The sequence below is a fragment of the Podarcis gaigeae genome, assembly GCF_964106915.1.
Source record: "Podarcis gaigeae genome assembly, chromosome: 6".
In the NCBI taxonomy this organism is placed as follows: Eukaryota; Metazoa; Chordata; class Lepidosauria; order Squamata; family Lacertidae; genus Podarcis; species Podarcis gaigeae.
In genome coordinates, this window is record NC_139682.1 from 31,391,932 (window position 1) to 31,412,417 (window position 20,486).

Here is a 20,486-nt window from a genome sequence, read left to right on the forward strand (position 1 = left end):
CATGTGAAAACTTCTCACCTGTGTTTCTCTGTTAGTTTCACCATCATGGGAGAAAGCTCATAGAGCACAAATACTCCAGGGAGACCCTGGTCTCCAATTAGCCCGTTAGCTACTTTCTCATGTCGTGTTACTGAAAACTGATTTGATCTCACCACCTAGTAGAACATAAGTAGAACATAATGTTACTCTTTCTAAAGACACACAATTGACCAGATAGGATTTGGAGCTGGGTTGAATTTTGCCACAATGCATTCTTCCCCAGCAGGAAGCATTAAGTATACCTTAGTTTGGCCTCTCTCTCTACCCCCTCTGCCCAACACAAAGAAACCACCTACCCAAGTCCTACAATACACTCAAGATAATTCCCCCCATGACTCATAACTGTCCTGTCGTCACACTACATTCTCTAGCCTGAGGAAACTGGGTCCACAGCAATAAAGACTTCTCTCTTTCAGAAATCCCCATGTGGTTGTCATCCACACTTTTGCAAATCTGGAGCTTTGATTGTTCAGAGGCTTATTGGTAATAAGATATAGAAAACTCTTTGCAATTTCGTTTCCTCATGTCCCAACCCCTAATTACACTGCAATAACCTGGACAGCACTGTTCTATATTAAAATATAATGCTAGGTTTTGGTGTGTTTGTTTGTTTTTAAAAGAAAATGTGGGGATCTTACCTCACCATCGACCTTCATATACACTGTGGGGACCACTTTTACGAAGTACTGGAACATCATGGATGCTAAGTGCAAAAAACGGTGTTAATAGGAGCCATTCGGGGGAGAAAGTCCCCTTATACAGAACTTAATGAAATTGATATGGGACAAGAAGGAATTTGAATAGATAATTAGTAAGCAGCAATAACTTTGAAGTGGGAAGTTAGAATTCTATTGAGGTCCAAGCTACATAGTAATAATATCTGCTATAATGACTTTAGTCTACAATCTTACCTGCAGGGTCTTATGAAAGAGCAGGTGAGGGAGGGAGAGAAAAGAAACTCGAGATTTCATTCCCAGGGAAGAAAGGCAAGGCTAGTTCCCTCTCCATATTTATTTTGCTGTGGGGTGTGGGGAGAAGAGTCTCTGTCCCTATAACTCCATCTTTCTGAGCTGGGAATGGCTTAGAAAGTAAAGAAAGAGGGGGGATGGAGAAAAGAGCAGAGACAATTCTTTCATGCATGCACCCCTGCCTGTAACTTACAGTCAGCCAGGAGGAAGAGGAAGCTTGCTGGCATCTTTCCCATTTTACTGAGCCAGAAGCTAGCCAGTTAGTTGCCCAACTTTATATTAAAATAAATGCATATATACATAACTTGTGTGGCATTACGACAAATGTGATAGTCTTCACTTAGAAGGTTTTATTCCCTTCTCATGCAAACCTAAATTTAATATTGTTAATTAAAATATTTTATTTATTACAATTATTATTTATAACATAGGCTGTTAACTCTTCAGTGCATGTGAGTAGATACACCCAAGCACTGTGTCTGTGGTGAGAGCACGACTACAGCCCAAGAAGCAATGTTCAGTATGATTTGTGGGTGGCATTAGAGGCATGCATTTTTGTTTTTAATTTTTTATTATTTTAAATCTCCTATGGCCTATTGTTTAGAAAATAGATTACCAGGATCCTGCACACTGGACCAGCAAGTAGGTTGATGAACTAAACATGAGGGTCTGCTTGCTTACCCTGGTGTAGTGAGAGGGAGATAGAAACTAAAAAGAGCTAAAAGATGGTGACTGGATTAAGTGAGACAGTCCTAAGTTAGACAGTAGCCATCATATTTTGGCCAGTTCATTGTTTAGGTTATATTATAAGGGAAGGGAATTACTACTACTACTACTACTACTACTACTACTACTACCGTACTTTTTTGTCTATAAGACACCCCCTATTTGGGGGGACTCAAATTTAAGAAAATGGGGGGAGATGGCACAGAGTTATTGAGCTTTTGTTGCGAAGGATTGCCCAGGGTGGTTGAGCTTTTTAAAGGGGGGGACTGCCAAGAATCACTCACCCGCACACGTCACAAACTCCACCTCATGGCTGTCCCGTCAATGGCAGGAGCTGCCAATTGCCCGCCCAACTTCCCCAGTGCCAGCCAATCAACACCACCCATTGACACAGCAATCAATAACACACACAATAGCCGCTGACAGCTGCAGAAGCAATCAATCAAACGTCCACCCTATGCACTATAAGAAGACCTCCACTTTTTAGCATGATTTTTAAAGAAAAAAACAGCGGTACCTCGGGTTACATACGCTTCAGGTTACAGACTCCGCTAACCCAGAAATAGTGCTTCAGGTTAAGAACTTTGCTTCAGGATGAGAACAGAAATCGTGCTCCGGCGGCGCGGCAGCAGCAAGAGACCCCAATGGCTAAAATGGTGCTTCAGGTTAAGAACAGTTTCAGGTTAAGTACGGACCTCCAGAACGAATTAAGTACTTAACCCAAGGTACCACTGTAGTATTATACACAGAAAAGTATGGTATTATTATTATTATTATTATTATTAGCTATCTTATATTGCTTTTACAGCTGACCTACTGTATTTTACTGCACCTTTCTTTTTATTAATACAGTGGTACCTCGGGTTAAGCACTTAATTCGTTCCGGAGGTACGTTCTTAACCTGAAACTGTTCTTAACCTGAAGCACTACTTTAACCAATGGGGCCTCCCGCTGCCGCCACGCTACTGGAGCACGATTTCTGTTCTCATCCTGAAGCAAAGTTCTTAACCCGAGGTACTATTTCTGGGTTAGCGGAGTCTGTAACCTGAAGCGTATGTAACCTGAAGTATATGTAACCCGAGGTACCACTGTACAGTATTCATCACTTTGGGGGCAAAAGCTGTATATAAGCAAACTATAACTAAACTTATTTTCAGACCAGTACCTTGGTGTGCTGTGACAACTGTCCCATCAAGTGGGTTCACAATGCCAGGATAATCCCTCCCAAATGAAAGGTGCTTGATAAAATGGGTCATGTTTATCTGAAACAAAAAAAGGGAAACCTGTTCAAACAGAACCAGCAAAGGGCAGAGCAGGCAGAGTACTAAGCCTATGATCAAAAGGTAAGTAGGTGTTTTTCACCAACTCTCTCCAATAAGAGCAGCAGGATTTTAGCACCTGTGCCTGCTTATGCAAGTTGAGCACAGCTAATGATGTTTTCTCTTCTGCGCAATTTTCATGCATTTACCACCTTAGGGTAGAAGCCCTGCTAGAAATACACTCCTCTCCCTGTAATTACACACCTCTTCTCCTCTGGGAACTGCAGTCACAGTGGCATGCAGGGTGAGAATAAAATAAGGCAAGGAGCTCAGGATAGATGCTTAGTGACTCACTGGATTCTGAAAGCACCAGTATACAATGAATTATGTGGTCACCTTTTGGGGGGAAACAGTTTTGTTCTAAATGTTGCTTTTTGTTCTTTTTGCCTATCATTTACACAGCTGCTGCCAAAGCTAGAGGTGCCACACCAGTAAGCACAAGGGAAAATCATGTGCACTGACACTTTACTCCCTTCTCTGCAGATGTGAATCAATATCTCAAACTCAATATGTCTCTCCCAGATACTTACATTGTCAAGTCCAAAGCTCTGCAGATCATGAACTGTAAGAGAAGCAAGACAACAAAATGTTACATAAAGGAAAAGACTTCCTAAAGTTATTTAACTGTTCTGTTCTTTTTTAAAAGAAAGAGAAAAACCTGCAAATTTTCACAATCCTATCATGTTTCCAAGTAAAGGACGCGACAAACTTCCTTGCACAACTGGAAGATATTTTATTTGTTGAACAAAATATGTATACCTTAATTGTAAACAAAACCTCAGAACAGTTTACAACTTCTCAACTCATATGCCACATTCTAAGCATATGCACATCTATTTGTTCCATCACCAGATACTGCCCACCATAATTCTCAACTGTGTTTTCAAGGTTGCAGCTCTTTATTCTTTCCCAACCTGCAAATACAGCTTATGTTAATTTCTGAATGCATTCAGAGCAGGCTTTTAACTTTGCTAAATTATCCCAGTTTAGTTGTTTAGGCGTTTTCAGATAGCAAGTTGTTAATCCCTTTAAATAGGTTCTACTAAATAAATAGAATACTTCCCGCTTTTTATGCTATTTAGCTCTATGCAAACTAACATTTTGAAATCTAAGTAAATGGAATCCATTGCAAATTATCAACCAAATCTATAATAGTAATATAATATTAAGATGACTGTAATATAAGACAGGGATTTGAGCAAGGCAATTCAGCAGTAAGTGTCAGATCCAACTGGGAATGAAGCTATTAACATTTTGAGAATTTAGGACAGAGATACTAGATGTTCCACTCTCAGGCTTACAACTTAGGGGTATCTGTGTGTATATGCATGTTCTCCTGTGTGTAGATGTGGCGGCTAAGACCAATCCCTGCTGTCTGGAGTATGTATTCCTATCAGAGGTTTAGCTGAAAAACGCAAGTTTGTCCATTTCTTTTTTAAATATGCCATGCAAGGTCTTTAGGTTTGCATTTTTAAAATGTGTGAAGCTGCCTTCAATTGTCTGCAAAGCTTCCCAAACCGGTCAGTCTGCCTAGGTCTTCGCATTTGCAAACTAAATTAAAATAGAGCAGTTTCAGAAGGCACATTCACACTTTTATGGGAAGAAAGAAATGTGCTGTTCAAGCATTACGGCAACACAGATATAGCCCTCAGGGCAAATTGCACTTGCCCTGCCTTCAATATACCCTGAACCACAAACCTGCTCCACCCCCAGTTGCAGAAGAAAGTCTCCAAGGGGCTTCTGTGCTTGGCCGAACATGTATAACCTGATATACGTCCGAAGGTCCTTGCATGCATTGGGTTTTCCCTGTCTAGGCATAATGCCTTTATAGGGTATGAAGACATTTCATTCAGTATTAAGATGAGTGCAATATAAAGCTAAGCTAAATTTTGTTTCTGACTTTTAAAACTATTATATGCTGTCCTTTTTTGCCCTACATGCTGTGAGATCCAATTGGCTGGGCAGAGGGCTTACTCCTGCACTCTCTTCCATATGTTCAATGAACATTATTTTGAAGATAAGAATGGAAATGACCTGCCATTTTTTTATACAAAAGAGACCTTCTAAAGCCACGCGAAAACCATTTGCAGTTCCTTGACTGAAAACATGCAGTGTCTACTGATACTTTAATTCTGTCAAATCTTTAGGGAACACCAAGGTTGAATTGGAGAAATTAACTGGTTTAATTACAGACAGTACAGAAATAGTAAAGAAAATAAGTCAGCAACACTTACTCTCAACAGCGTGAACTGCAAAAATGAGCAGGGTTAAGAAAAGAAAGAGAGAAACATTCAGAGCTCCATACTGAAAAGCAAGGATGTAAAAACAAAGGCAATACTTGACATTAGTTTTGATTTGAAGCAGCACTGGCTACTCTGCCAACAAAACTCTGGGCTTGGAGCAATTTGTGAAGGGGCACAAAAGCAGCACTGAATCGCGCATGTGAACCTTCACATATACCTGTGGCCTGAGGACTAAAAAGGAACACTGTGTTGCTTCCTAAAGATACAGCATTGGCTGCATTCATTCAGCATCCATTCAGATGCTGCAGGGCACCAACTACAAGCCCACAGAGGAAACCAGCATGGTATATGATGATCTGAATGCATGTGTTTATACAGCCCTCCCAAGGCTAAGCTGTCCCTGCTCTAGGTCTTTTAGGGGCTGGGGTAAGAATGGCCTTGTGGAACACAGAAGTCTATATTGCTCAGTCTTGTAGCAAAGATTAGAGGATGGGAAACATTAGGAATTGGCACTGATCACTAGTTTCAAGCAAATCTCATCCAATCTCTGTCTTTTGCCCGGCCAATGCTTCTGTGCATAGTGAAACAGTTTGCACTGGCAAAGGCCCTTCACAAGCAACACAATTAGCAAGTTGGATCTTGACACTTACAGCACAGGAATTCTACCAAGGAATTATTTTGCCTCTGGCCAACTGCCTCTCAACTGTGAAAGAAAAATGGGCATGACTTTAGCTGTCCTAGTATCACATATTTGGGAGAAATCTCAAGTCCTTCACCACATACACCACTGAGTAGCCGGAATAAGTGATGCAAATCATCCACATCAGAATTTGGTTAAACCTCCCTAACAACTCATATTTCTTCCATGACTGATTTTGTCAGCTAGTAATGCAAAGAAACAGTAATAAGCAAGGGATCAACTATTTGGGGTGATGAGACTGTGAGCCAGGGAGCTGAGCATCATGCACAACCTCTGTACCCTAATCACTGGAAAACACCTATGTTGTACATCTTCTCTCTACAGCCACAAGGGTTAATGCACATGGCTACAGTCCTTCACAAACTTAAGCTACAGAAGTTCCATCTGATATAAGTGATATTTAACAGCCTAATAATGGACCAGAATTATGACATCCATTATCCTTAACAGATGGTGGAGATGCTGAAAAGCAAAGATCAGCACCATGAATTGCAACTGAGGTCATGCGGATTGCTAGACTCCGAAACCTATTCCCTTCAGAAGGGAGCTCATGCAACTGAAACAGGTAGAACAAGGTTTATGCAGAGAAGTGACGAGCTTGGACCAGTGTAATCATGTTTAAACTAAATCAATTATTACAGGAAAAACTTAAAAAGACAGTGCACAGAAAAGAAACAGAATGCTTTGGCCCATAATATTCTTTATACCTTCATATTTTCCCAACTTAAAAAAGATAGAAGATTAATAGTTTTTTAAATGACAGTTGGTTGACCTATGTAGTTCGGCTGATAAAATATTGGCTGTGGAGCAATGCTCATATTCTGAAAAGAAGAGTCCAAACCTATGAAGCTACAATTAAAATTTAACGAAACAAATCAGTATTATCAGTAAGTGATGGTTGCTCTCAACTGTTCCAGAAGGATCTAAAGCAGAGATAATATACATTATTGCAATATCAGCAGCCTCTCAACATTAGATACTCTTATTTTTTTTCAAGCTTCCTCTAGTACAGACTATGGTTTAAGGGGAACATGAAGGCAAGAGTACAGTTATTCAATATCAATATTTTTTTATTGTATCCCATGTTATGCTGTTCTGGACTAGACTACTCTTCCACACAAACAGGAGGAAGAAGCTGGATGGTTTGTAAAGGAAGCACAATCATGTTGATCTTAAACTACTGGCAGGATATCTAAAACAAGATTCCAGAAAAAGATGAGAATTTCAGCACTGACTTCCTTTTAGCAGCAGAGACTTTTCGAGTCAGATGTATAAGAACTCATCAGTAATAAAGTGCCATTTGTGAAACTTTTGGTAAAAGACTAAGATGTCAAGACAGAAAAGGAGAAGGGGAAATTCCCTGACAAAGTTCCCATTTGAGAGGAGAGGGAGGAACAGAAAATAATAAAGCTCATCTTCCTTTGATTACGTGTTAGAGCAGAAAACATTCAACAAGTTAACAGAAGCAATAAGGAGTAATATTCTATAGCAGAGGTGGGGAACCATTTTGGCCCAGTGGGCCAGTGCCTTATCTGTCACCACCATCCCTCTGGCTAACTCTGACAAGTAGGTGGGACTACCATTATTATGTCAGACAATTTACCCACCTGTCAAAGTTTATTGCGTAGCATTTCACAGGTGTCTGAAAGTGAAAGGGTTGTTGGGCAACTGGAAAGTGCAGTGCAATAGGCTTTGCTAGCCCTGTGCTCAGCACTTGGCAAGTACCTGAAAACTAGGTAGCAGTTTGTCCTTTGGATAGCACTGCATAAAGTGCTTTGCAAAGCCAGTGCTCGGTGCTTCCCAAGTGCCAATCAAAGGGATGGCAAAGATGCTTCCTGCAGGAATTGGCTGCACAATTGAGTTCTCTCTGGAAACTCAGTTCTGCAGCTGATCCAGCCACATTTCTACCTGCCCACACCTGAGATCACATAACGGAGGTGGACATGTTCTGAGGAAAACAGTTTTACAGGCTAAAATTGGGACCCATGCCAGGCCAAAGGTTCCCCACACTCCACTGTTCTATAACACTTTTACACAGAAACTTTGGCAGGAACCATTTCTATGGTTCCAGGAGTGAAAACCAGAAATGGAGACTATTCAGTGCAAAATTGAAGAGGAAACCTTCAGACAATGATTGCAGACAGTATATTCACTATCACATACATGCGTTATGTGCATTCTGAATTTCAAACAGCTGCAGATGCCAAAGTACTTTTTTCCTGAATTGTGTTAGTCGATCTAGTCTAACATTTGTAGCAAAATCTTAATATACTGGAAGTGCACATTCAAGCCGAATTTCCGCTCGTCTTGTATGGCAATGGAATAAGCTCAGGATGCTCACAGAACTATGCTACAGCCTGCCATAAAATGTATGCTTTAAAAAATTGATGCATCAAACTACTGCATGCAATTTCAATCTTGGTCTTAAAATATCCTATTTATTTGTTTTGAAATATAATGTGTGCTGTGCATAGTAAGTATACTTGTGCTTATTTTTTGTTTCATTTTGTAAGCCGCTCTGAGTGGCATGGCTCTGAGGAGGGGATAATAATATTTTTTATTTAATTATTTAATACATTTACGTTGTCAAATAATCCTGTATAAGGCAGCAGATTATTAACAGGATTTGAATTGCTTTGAAATGCTAGTCTTACCACTGCCAGGACAGAAGTGGCTATTGATAAAAACCCATTTATAGAAGAAAGGCACTGCCTCAAAGGATCTAATGTTACAACTTTATTTCTCATGTGAATAGAAACATCACAGTTTTCCAACATACTTCTCAGAACACCCCTTCAGAAAGTTCCTCCTTAACAGTATATATTCTATATACCTACTTTAGTGCATGAGTTACAATTATTTCCTGATATTTAGTAAAAAGGGAACATTACAAAAAACCCACTCAGAAGAATGCAAACTACTTTACCATGAACATGAGATTGCTGAAAGCTTTTTCCTGGTGCAAAGTGAAAATTGCCAGCTACCTGTAAAAGACAGCTACATTTCATTAAACTGCCCTGCTCTCCATAGAAGATTGTAACAACTTTTAAAAGCGAAGCTGTAAAGCTTAAAAAGGGCACTCCACAAGGAATGTGAAGTGTTTAACCTATATACTGTACTTCAATACACTTTCACCCAAACTAGATCCAAGCAGGTGTTGCTAATGTCCAAAGCACAGCAATGTAAAAATCTTATTGCCTTTCTCTGCAAATTGGAAACAGTCAGTCTTTATTATGAGAATTGCTATATCAACATACAGTTGATATTTTAAAGTCAAGAGACACCAAATTGAGAAAGATACAAAAATGATATCCCAGGCTTTTAACCCCTCCTCCAAACTGCAAATGCAGATTGCTTGCTACACTGACCATTGAAGAGATAAGAATACTCCACTTGAACAGACACAGCCCCAACTATGCATCACCACATACTCTGGACTCACGGAAGCCTTTGGGGGGAAAACAGCACCTCTCATCAGAAGTAGCTCCCTTTCCCCATTCCAGCCTTACTGCTTTTGGACTTCACATACATTTCCTTCATGGAAGTAAATCAGCTCACATGTTCATAAACTAATCAGGTCCTCTGGATTGGAAGTAATGTTTTTATGGCACAATTGCAATCTTTGCCAAAATATGTAATATTATGTAAAATCAAAACAAAACCCAAAACCCACAAAATCCAGCATGGCTGTTTACCACTTCAGTCTGCAAGTGGTGAACCACATTTTTGAATCTTTCCCTCCATCAAAACCACACTATTTGAAAGTACCGTATTTTTCGCCCTATAGGACACACTGTCCCATAAGGCGCACCTAGTTTTTTTGGGGGGAAATAAAGGGGGGGAAATTATTTTTTCCCCCCCCAGGCGTGGGGCTGGGGCGGGGGAAGCCCGAGCTTCCCCCGACCCCAGCCCCCAGAACAGGCAACTCTCTGCAAGCCATGGGAGCCCAGCGCAGGGCTCCCGTGCCTTGCAGAGAGCTGCGTGAAGTCTGGGCGCGCTGAGCTCTCCAGGCTTCAGCGAAAGCCTGCATTCGCCCCATAGGATGCACACACATTTCCCCTTCATTTTTGGAAGGGGAAAAGTGCGTCCTATGGGGCGAAAAATACGGTAGATTAGCACAGAAGAAAACAAACAGGGCTAGATCACTTCCACCCCATATGATGAATAAAACTGGTCTGGGCACTATCCCAAATAAAAGGAAAGATTCTAGCCTGGTCTCCCTACTCTGTATGTTGGGTGGTCCTCACCCTTTCTTTTTTATATTCAGAAATGAAGTACTCCTCACCCAGAAGTCTGAAGTGGTACAAGCTATCATTTAGCGATACAACCTAGTATTTAGTAGTCTACATATGTAAATTTGGTCCGAAAAAGTCACTTCCTGCTACAGAGGTGTTAGTTACAGGAGAGAAGCTAGTGCCAAATGCTGAAGGAATAAGCAGTTTCATTAGGAACTATCTAACTTATAAGGAATCTGGAAGAGAGCTTAGAGGGAGACACTGACATTCCTCTTTGTAAGATTAAACAAAGTACAGTAAAGATTTAAGCTGCCAAAAACTTGTGGTAGACCAAAACGTATAAAAGCATACTCCACATGCAACCCGTATTCTCCATGGGGTTAAATAAAGAGTTTATGTTCTGGCTCTAAAAACTGTTGGTGAACTTTTGCTAATCACTATATTAATTTCTATTCTACATGGTATCTATCTTGTATGTTGCTCACCAGTAATATGCATGCCTGCAGAAATCTAGAGACTGACACTCAAACTATGGCAACACCACAGTGCAGATCCCATTTTTCTAGTTTTCCTTGCTTCTTGGTCACTTGTGTCACTGGGATTTCAATAGACCTTTTGGAGTAAGGAGATAAAAATTGACTCACTTACTTTGTTGACTTCTAAGAAGCCATATACTTTGCAGCCCTCATTTTTCTGCTCCTGCATTTTCTGGCTAAACCCTTCTCTCTTGCATTGTTCTATTGTGTCTGGATTCTTGAAAGCCCAGCCACGCCGCCTGTATGCTTCTCTCACATCGTCACAAGTATTACAGCATCTGTGAAAAAGAATAAACATGTAAATCAGCAAAAATGGTCACCTATGAAGCACATAGTAAGAAAATGGGGTTCTGCATAAAAGTCTATACTTCCATCTGAAATGGACTAAGCTGTGTAAACCCTGCCAGTTGCTTCCTGTGTACTTCATGGAGCTTCAGAAAACTCACAGCTGGGAAAGGGCGAAGGTTGCTGAGCAAGAAATAGCCACCCGCAGGGACACAAAAAGATGTGCCCTATAGGTCTTCCCATAAGTAAATAATGTGGAAAAAATGTATCTCCCTATCTCAGATGCAGCATGCTGAGCTGTTACCAGATTACTAGCACATGGGTGACAGACAAGTGGTAACCTCTTCATCATTCTATGGCTTCACTCACAGAAGCAACCTGCAGGACCTTTCTAATAGGTGAAACAGGCAACCCAAACCATTGCAGAGCTATGTACACAGAATAAAAATAACAAATCACCATCATCACCATCTTATGATGATTTTGTATTTATTTTAATTTTTTATCCACCCTTCAACCTAAGATCCCAGGATGGGTTACAACAATTTAAAATAAATATTAAATGCAGCTGGCCCATTGTTATCTGAAAGACAGAAGGTTAATGAAATCCACGCATTGCCTATTTATCCTCTCTTCCAACTAACTATGAGGAAACCAGCATCATCCTCAATCTGACCTCCAGAGTAAGCAGAATAGGCGAGCACTTGGTGTTTGACTAAAAGCATTCTGGAACCCACTCCTTCCTAGAAGGTTCAGGAAATGCTATGGTTATGCAGCTCCCTTCCAACTTCATCTCTTTGCCTCTAGGTAATAGTGAGGGAATTAAGGCATACCTGATGTCCTCAGATTCTGCCCCGTAACAACTTTCACATCGATCCGGGTCTAAAGAGTTTGGATCAAACAGTATTTCCTCTTCTTTTCCCAACTCTGAAACAAAGACAGACAAGGTCCTTGTACTAGCAACCCCCAGATTCCCAGCACACCCAACCATTGTTAACAGTGGTGCACCTCCATGAGAAGCAGCAAATGTCTGGCCCTACAGTAGACAAGAGTGTGAGCTTGTCACTTTAGCTGCCTTTAAATCAGATGCCACAGTGTTAGCATCTTGTCTGCAATACTGTTCCCACACGGGGGGAGCAGTGTATTCTACCATGTCTTTCTGCCTCTGGAGTCACATGCTTGCCATCTTTATCCAAGCGCTGCTTGTAGAGGTTGTGTTCAACGTCTAGCTGTTGCTCTCCAGCTACGTCCATTGCATCAATGCTCAAATCTGAAAAACAACAATGGACAGGCGAAGGCAGATTTCTTGAGACATGAGATGATTCCTTTACTTCATGATAAACCAGGGGTGCAGATCTGGCTCTGGGAGAAAAGCCACATCCTTCTCTTCCCCACTTCCAAGAGCCAAGGGCAACAGGTGCGGGGGGACACCTACCTGCCATTCACCTGTCAAACCACATGGTTTGAAATTATACCATGCAGGTAAAAGCACAGCAGGCACTGCTAATCAGCAGCACTTGGAAAGCACTGTTCACAGGGCTTTCGTGACACCGTCAATCAGCTGATTGTCAGTGCCTGCAAACCTCCCTTCAGTTCAGCCACATCTTTCCTTGCACCACACCTGATACCATAAGCGATGGCAAGTGGGCATTGCTTGGCCAAAATGGCCTTGCAGGCCGAATGAGGAGGCCAGGAAGCCTAATCAGGCCTGTGGGCCAAAGTCCCCCACCACTGTGATATACCCACTGAGCTATCAAATATCAAAATGGTACAAAATGCAAAGGTTTTCTGAGAGGACCTTTCTAAGAATTAGGCCGATTCACTGAAGAGGATTTGATGAGAGGACTTAGTGTCCAAAAACAGCAATGTAGACCCCTTATATCCACATTAGCTGGGCATAGGGAAGGACCAATAATTCACTAGAGCAGGCTTCCTCAACCTCGGCCCTCCAGATGTTTTGAGACTACAATTCCTATCACCCCTGACCACTGGTCCTGCTAGCTAGGGATCATGGGAGTTGTAGGCCAAAAACATTTGGAGGGCCGAGGCTGAGGAAGCCTGCACTAGAGAAACAGAAAATGCCATCCTGTGTAAGGGACGAGGTTCAACCCCTGGTCTCTCACTCATTTTCTCTGTGGGGGCGTTTATGACTGACTCCAGTGAAGTTCACGTAAGTTATATAATGTGCTATGAGATTCCAAGCCATACCATATTGTCATGGTTTAATATAATTAAAAGCCAAGTGTTAAAGAAGATACTCACAAGCACATGGCATATGTGGAAAGGAAACATCTATGTTTATCCGTAGTTTGTCTCCCCTTGATTTGTCAACATATAATTCTGGGTGAATCTAAAAATGAAGAAAATGAAAAATCACCTAATTGCAAAATAAAAAATAAAAAAATCAGTTTTATTCTCATCTGTCCAGATTTGTAAATATTTGTTTTATAAGCATTCCACATTCAGAGAACTAAAAAGGGAGGGAAATTTCCAGGAACGTTAAGAGAAACAGTGTCAGAGGTCGACATGAATAAGAATTAGAATAACCAGGCTAACAGAATTATTGACTTTAGTTTAAGGCACAATCATGACCAAATCCCAGAACATGGGCTAGATCTCTGTTTTGCTCCTCTTTCTGAAACTGTATGTAGTGAAGAAAGAGAAAATCCCCTTGAGGCACAACAATCATTGGTAGGACGTCTTCAGAGCGGAAAAAAGAGTAACAGTATTGATTTCCTCCTTTGATTAAGGAAGTGTGAAAGACGCCTAGATGGAGGATCTTAAATGAGCAAGCAAGTAAAAGATTGTGTGTATAGGGACAGAATTGTTTGTTTAGTCGTGTCTGACTCTTCGTGACCCCATGGACCAGAGCACGCCAGGCACTCCTATCTTCCACTTCCTCCCGCAGTTTGGTCAGACTCATGTTGGTAGCTTCGAGAACGCTGTCTAAGCATCTTGTCCTCTGTCATCCCCTTCTCCTTGTGCCCTCCATCTTTCCCAGCATCAGGGTCTTTTCCAGGGAGTCTTCTCTTCTCACGAGGTGGCCAAAGTATTGAAGCCTCAGCTTCACGATCTGTCCTTCCAGTGAGCACTCAGGGCTGATTTCCTTAAGAATGGATACATTTGATCTTCTTGCAGTCCATGGGACTCTCAAGAGTCTCCTCCAGCACCATAATTCAAAAGCATCAATTCTTCAGCGATCAGCCTTCTTTATGGTCCAGCTCTCACTTCCATACATCACTACTGGGAAAACCATGGCTTTAACTACACGGACCTTTGTTGGTAAGGTGATGTCTCTGCTTTTAATGATCCTGTCTACGTTTGCCATCGCCTTTCTCCCAAGGAGCAGGCGTCTTTTAATTTCGTGGCTGCTGTCACCATCTGCAGTGATCACGGAGCCCAAGAAAGTAAAATCTCTCACTGCCTCAATTTCTTCCCCTTCTATTTGCCAGGAGGTGATGGGACCAGTGGCCATGATCTTAGTTTTTTTGATGTTGAGCTTCAGAGGGACAGAACAGCATCTTACAATTCCAATTGCATTAATCTACCAAAGCTTTGACACTAAGCATGCAGGCTGAGGCAGGAGATTTTCTAAGTCTATTTTATCCCATTATAGAATAAAAGTCTATTCAAAAATAGGAAACCTAAGCTAAAGCATGAATGAAAATTCTGGTTGATTTTTACATAAACTGTACACTAAAGCTGTGGCTAGTATTTGACTATTATTCTACCGTCCTCAAGTAATTCAAGGAGACATCTAACGAAGTAATTGCACAAGTAAAGCAACTTTCATTCATGCAATGAAACTTCTCCATCTCTTCCTTCAATCTGCTTGAGGTTCTTCCAACCCTCTGGAGCAGATGGCACGGGTGCAGGGGGAGGAGGGGAAGGTGAACTTCCACTGCGTGAATGGAAGCTGCTCTGCTCACCCAACGACTTTGCTGGATTCCCCTTTATCTTCCCAACCATTCTGTGAGGTAAGTAAGTTTGGCTAAAAGATGGTGGCTGGCCCATCAATGACCTGACTTGGTAGAAAGCAGCTTCCTATGTTCCAAATAACTCCATGAGCATCATGGCTGGATCGCTTCAGCCTTAGTCTAGCACACTATCCACAATTATCAAAATCTCTAGCATAAAAAAAACAGAGACAAAGCAAAATCTGTATTTGGGAGTGTATGTACAGGGGATGAGAAAAACAGACTTATTTACCTCCTTTGTGAGATAGTACTGGAGCTCCGAGAAGAACAGTAAGAGCATGACAAGTCCACTGACTACAGTTACTGCAGAGAGAGAAAAAGGAAAACACAAGTAACATATTGTCATATCTTGCAACTTCTACTACACATGATCTTATCAATATTTTAGGGAACATAGGAAGCTGACTTATACCAAGTCACACTATTGGTTCCTCTAGCTTGATATTGTCTTTACTGAATAACAGTGGCTCTCCTGGGTTCCAAATGGGTCTTTTCCTGGAGATAGCAGGAACTGACCTGATATCTTCTAAATAATGAACTCATGAAGATCAACAGTCAGATAAGCTTTCTCAAAAATCTGATGCCCATCACCTCTAATCTTTCCATGAAACACACAGCAAACAAGAGAGCTCTGCATGTGTTCTTTTGCAGGTACACTCTCAGCACATTTAGTTTGATTGCAAGGCTCAACAGACCTGGTCAGCACCCCCACATGAATTGTTCAGCAGGCTGAAAAATATCCCTGAACCCTTTGCAAAATGCTGCACTCTTCTCCAGCCCAGAAAGGTGGGGAGGAAGACGCAGCCGAGATACTTTTCAGACAGCTATATTTAGCTGTTGTTAGATCATGATGCTGAAAACCAGATATCACCCAGCCTTAACAGATATGTACTTGAGTGGCCTAAGTTAGATTAAGTGATCACTTTCTACTTTAGTGGTCATTACGTCTTCAATCCACCCACTAAAAATCTCTTCTCTTTATGAATTTGTAAAAGTATTTGTATACTCATAAAATATCAGTGTACAATAATATGAATACAATAAAACAAAAACCATTAAGAACAGAATGAAGCATCTTGGTAGAATCAGTTTTAATTCTTTTCCTGCTTAACTACTTCAAAGGAAGTGGAATTACACCAAAGTAAAAAATAGTAGGAAGAAAATCCTACTTCCTTGTTTCCTGTGTTCAATAAAAGAGGTGTGCTCTCAAAACAAGCACCAATTAGAATACAACACTTGGCAAATAAGCCCCAAGGTTCTCTAAAAAATAATCTACTTGTGCAGTAGAAAGCCGCTAGAAAGCACAGCAAGCAGGTTGTTGGCTTAGGCATTGTTTCCTGGAACAAACTGATTACATACTAAACAGGGGTGGATTTTTAAAAAAATACACAGTAGGTATTTTGTCCTTTGGTTGGAAGTTGCGGCTTCACTATTGTTATTGTTCTTATTTATTCAATTTGTATACTGCCCTTAGTCTGAAGATCCCAGGGTGGTTTACAACAACAAAAATGATTAAGAACACAAAATAAATAATAAAACAAAAACAAACCAATAACACCCATAACACATTTAAAGGGACATAGAATGTTAATTAGCCCAAGGCCTGTTTAAAGAGAAATGTTTTCACTTGGTGTTTAAAGATATGGAGTGAAGGTGCCAGGCAAGGGTTCCAGTTCTGTTACTATTAGAAGATGGGTGTTAATCCAACAGTTTAATTTAAGTCAAAGGCATACTAGGTCTTATGAGTAATTTACCCTCATCTATAGGGCATTACCGCATTTTTTGCTCTATAGGGCGCACTGGCCCATAGGGCGCACCTAGGTGTGTTTTTTTGGGGGGGGGATAAAGAAAAAAATCTTATCCCCCCCCCCAGAACAGGCTGCTATCCACAAGCCTTGGGAGCCCGGCGGGAGTTCCCGCTGGGCTCCCAAGGCTTGCGGATAGCTTCTTGAAGCCTGGAGCGCACCGACCCCTCTCGCTCTCCAGGCTTCAGCAAAAGCCTGCATTCGCTCCATAGGACGCACACACATTTCCCCTTCATTTTTGGAGGGGGGAAAGTGTGTCCTATAGAGCGAAAAATACAGTAACTTTCTTATAAAGGAAGATACATGCAATAGGCTTTTCTGAATAGTATAGCACAGAGGTTTTCAACCTTTTCAAGTCCACGGCTCCCTTGACCCAACTACATCCTTTCTGTACCACCCCTGTGGGACTTAGGATCCCAGTTATGTCAACTTTTGCCTGCAGAGCCAGCAGCCCCTCAGCCCTTTTTGAACACCCGCCTTTCTGGAGTGTTCCCTCAGCCTCTTCTCCTCTCCTCTCAAGAGGCACAATTTGCCTGGGGAGCTTGAAGCCAGGGCTGCTGCAACAAACAGCTGTGTAAGTCTTGGGGAGGCAAAGACGTGAGAGGGCATCAGAGGAGGGAGGGAAGGAAAGAAGGGCAGAGGCCAGTGCTGCCTGCAACACCCCTGACCACCATTCAAGGCAACCCACGGCACCATGGCACACTGGCTGAAAACCCCTGGTATAGCCATATCAACATGCAAAGAAATACTACAAAAAGTGTTGTATAAAGCTTCCCATGTGCTTATTTATAAATATAAACTATGCTGGTTCAGTGTTGGTATCTACCAGGAAAATAGCAAAAATAGATGGAAAATCCAGCCTTGCAGGGAAATCCTATGCATATTTACTCATGTCCCTCTACCCAGCCTGCCTGACTCTATCTGTGACTCCACCTCAAATGGCAGATGGATATTATTGAAGGTAGTAGCCATGGGGAAACCCATGAAACAGAGCATTCGAGGGCTGAAACTAGGCTGGCAAAAGACCCACTGGATTCTGAGCTAGCCTTGCTGCCACAAGAGATAGTACAGTGCTATCTCAGGTTACATATGCTTCAGGTTACAGACGCTTCTGCTAACCCAGAAATAGTACCTCGGGTTAAGAACTTTGCTTCAGGATGAGAACAGAAATTGTGCTCCGGCACCGCAAGGCTCCATTAGCTAAAGTGGTGCTTCAGGTTAAGAACAGTTTCAGCTTAAGAACGGATCTCCGGAAGAAATTAAGTTCTTAACTCGAGGTACCACTGAACAGGAAAGGGGCTTCCCCAGCACAAGCTGTGGTACTGTGGTAGCAATGGTAGCTATACTGCTCCATCAAAACTTGCTAGGGGTTTGATTTACCCTCTTACTCCTTTCCCTGTAGGTGTTTACAGAACTAAGGTTTTATTAATAAGAGAAAGTGAGGTAGGGGGAGAGCATAGTGGGCTAGTAGAGAAGCAATGGATTTCTCTGCTTGGTTTTTATGTTGGATGAGCATAAAGGGAAGATGGTTCCCTTAAGCTCTTTTCTTCCTCTGCCAGCACACTTGATAGATTTCTAACTAGTTGCTAAGGACTAGTCTCTTGCGTCTTCATAATGGGCACACAAAAATGGAAGATACCCATCCTCTGCAGCCAGCATGGAAATATTGGAGACTCTTAGCAAGCCAGGCTAGCAAAATACATCTGCTGGAGAGTAAGTTTACTAAACTGAAGGAGTGTTACCCAAGACATTTCCTGATTAAATACTAAAATCTCTTTAAACCAGTCGCTGTCTTGAGTTGACTAAGGGCACCTCTTGAGAATTAGTCCTCTTCCCACTCCTGCCTGATCGTGAAGAGGCTCTGCACAACAACCAAACCGACCACACACCTGCTATGCCGCTCGGAGCAGTATAGTAAAAGGACGCCGCTTCCTATATGTTTTGCATCTCTTCCAGAGCTGGTTCTTTCGCACCCACATGCCCAGCCTTCCTGATGCTGCTGCCGCTGCCATCGAGGAGACTTACACGTGCGAGTAAACCAGCGTGGATTAAAAACACCGCAGACAGAAGGGCCACGTCTCAAACACTAGAGGCTTTCCGGGAAGGAAAGCTCAGCTGCAAGTCGCTAAAGTGATGAAACATCACGTGAGAACCAAGCCCGTCACCTGAACACGCGAACACGCGACTGCACGTAACAGACTCGCACACGGGACACGCAAATGAAAGCAGAACATCGTGAGTGAAGTCGCGTCTGAATCCCGCGAGCCGCAAGACCGCTCCCGCCGTAAGGAAGGCGCTCCTCGCCAGAGCACAATTTAGGCCGCCCCCCCGCAAGCGACGCCTCTCACCGAGCGCCCCGCCGCAGGTCTTAACCCGAAAATCCTCCAGCGTCTTGGGAAACGCATCGAACCGCTTCAGCCTCCCGAGCGACTCCATGACGGGCACTCCCACCCCGCCCTCCCCGTGACCCGGAAAAACAACCTGCTTCCGGTTGGGGGCTCTGCCGCTCCGCCCCCCGTTGCTATGGCAGCCACGGTAGAGATGAGTGGGATGCCATACAAGCCACCTAAGACGACATGCGGTCCCGCTTTTTTTAGACGGTTAGGATTTTTAGTGCCCTGACCGGACAGCGTATTTCCCTCCTCATCAAGGAATTTAAAAGTAGCAACGGGGTTTTTCCCTCACCCCAACTCGGGCTGTGAACCGCAAACCTAAAGAGACAACTGAAAATGGAAGTACCATTGAAAGAAAGGGGTTTGCTTCCATGTGGAGAGGAATGAATGCAGTGATTTTGCGAGGGGTGTGTATATATATTCTGCATTCTGCGGAATGGAAAAGGGGGGGGGGTTGGAAAGGGCTTTGGGGAATCAATTTAAGAAGACTGACTTTTGTTGGCAACACGAACATTTTGTAGGAGAGGTTTTCGGCTGGACATCCAGACCAGCTTTAGCCTGCACCTCTCATTAAACATGCTGGTGACATCCAGTTCTGTTTTTCTCTTTCTTGCCTAAGTAGGAAAAGTGGTACCAGGACTACAGCAGAATAAAGGTTCCCCACCCCTGTGCTAGAGGAACTAGTCACTCTGTATTTAAAACAATAAATTGGAGAAATTATCTATTTCTTGATGGATTACTTGTCTTAAACGAACCCTAGCCTGAGATCAATTTGATATAGGGCAAGTTAAATTTTTATAGATAAACAGTATGCTTCAGATGATATGTTACCTGGCTTCTGAGTGTGTAACCCGAAAATAGAATGTAAAAGCAACTTTCTACCAAACTCTGCTCTCCCAGCCAGCAAAATGGGGATCATGGGCAGTTACTGGAATTTTCAAACTTAAAAAGAGAAGTTTCACATAAGAGTGCAATCTTAACTCTTCTTACCTATAAGTTCTTGCCATGCTGATGAAGCTGTGAAGAAAGGACACTGTGCATTACAAAAACAACCAGTGACAGGATCTGAGGAAAAATCTCAAAAAAGGAGTGTATGAGACAAGCATATGCTTATTTCAGAGGTGTGTGTGAGTGTGTTTCTTTTTGCAGTTGCAGGTCTAGCAGCACAAGCTTCTACCCTTATACAGTACTGACATTAAGGACTAAAATCAGCATAGAAAGTACAGCTTCCTAACAAATAGAAACAAACAAGATAGGAAC

At 42.2% G+C, this 20,486-nt stretch overlaps 1 protein-coding gene and 1 long non-coding RNA gene across 5 annotated transcripts in view; both read right to left on the bottom strand.

Moving 5' to 3' along the window:
* Positions 1–19,315, bottom strand: part of ERGIC3 (ERGIC and golgi 3) — a 20,649-nt gene extending 1,334 nt beyond the window's left edge. Inside the window, exons 1-12 of one of the 4 annotated variants that reach the window (XM_083746647.1) lie at positions 19,182–19,315; positions 15,261–15,331; positions 13,314–13,401; positions 12,202–12,321; positions 11,885–11,978; positions 10,879–11,044; positions 8,922–8,979; positions 5,287–5,301; positions 3,583–3,614; positions 2,899–2,995; positions 678–742; positions 19–155 (exon numbers count right to left, since the gene is read on the bottom strand). In XM_083746647.1, the coding sequence (XP_083602773.1) occupies positions 19–155; positions 678–742; positions 2,899–2,995; positions 3,583–3,614; positions 5,287–5,301; positions 8,922–8,979; positions 10,879–11,044; positions 11,885–11,978; positions 12,202–12,321; positions 13,314–13,401; positions 15,261–15,331; positions 19,182–19,269 (1,031 nt within the window). In that variant the 5' untranslated portion in view covers positions 19,270–19,315. The remainder of the gene's footprint in view (positions 1–18; positions 156–677; positions 743–2,898; positions 2,996–3,582; positions 3,615–5,286; positions 5,302–8,921; positions 8,980–10,878; positions 11,045–11,884; positions 11,979–12,201; positions 12,322–13,313; positions 13,402–15,260; positions 15,332–19,181) is intronic. The other 3 variants (XM_083746645.1, XM_083746646.1, XM_083746644.1) reach the window with 3 other exon arrangements.
* On the bottom strand, positions 1,596–2,580 carry LOC310848096. Its single transcript, XR_014566159.1, has 2 exons — positions 1,887–2,580; positions 1,596–1,854 (listed from the first exon to the last, which is right to left on the bottom strand). It is a non-coding gene; the product is annotated as an uncharacterized lncRNA (long non-coding RNA).
* Positions 19,316–20,486: the final 1,171 nt, after the last annotated feature.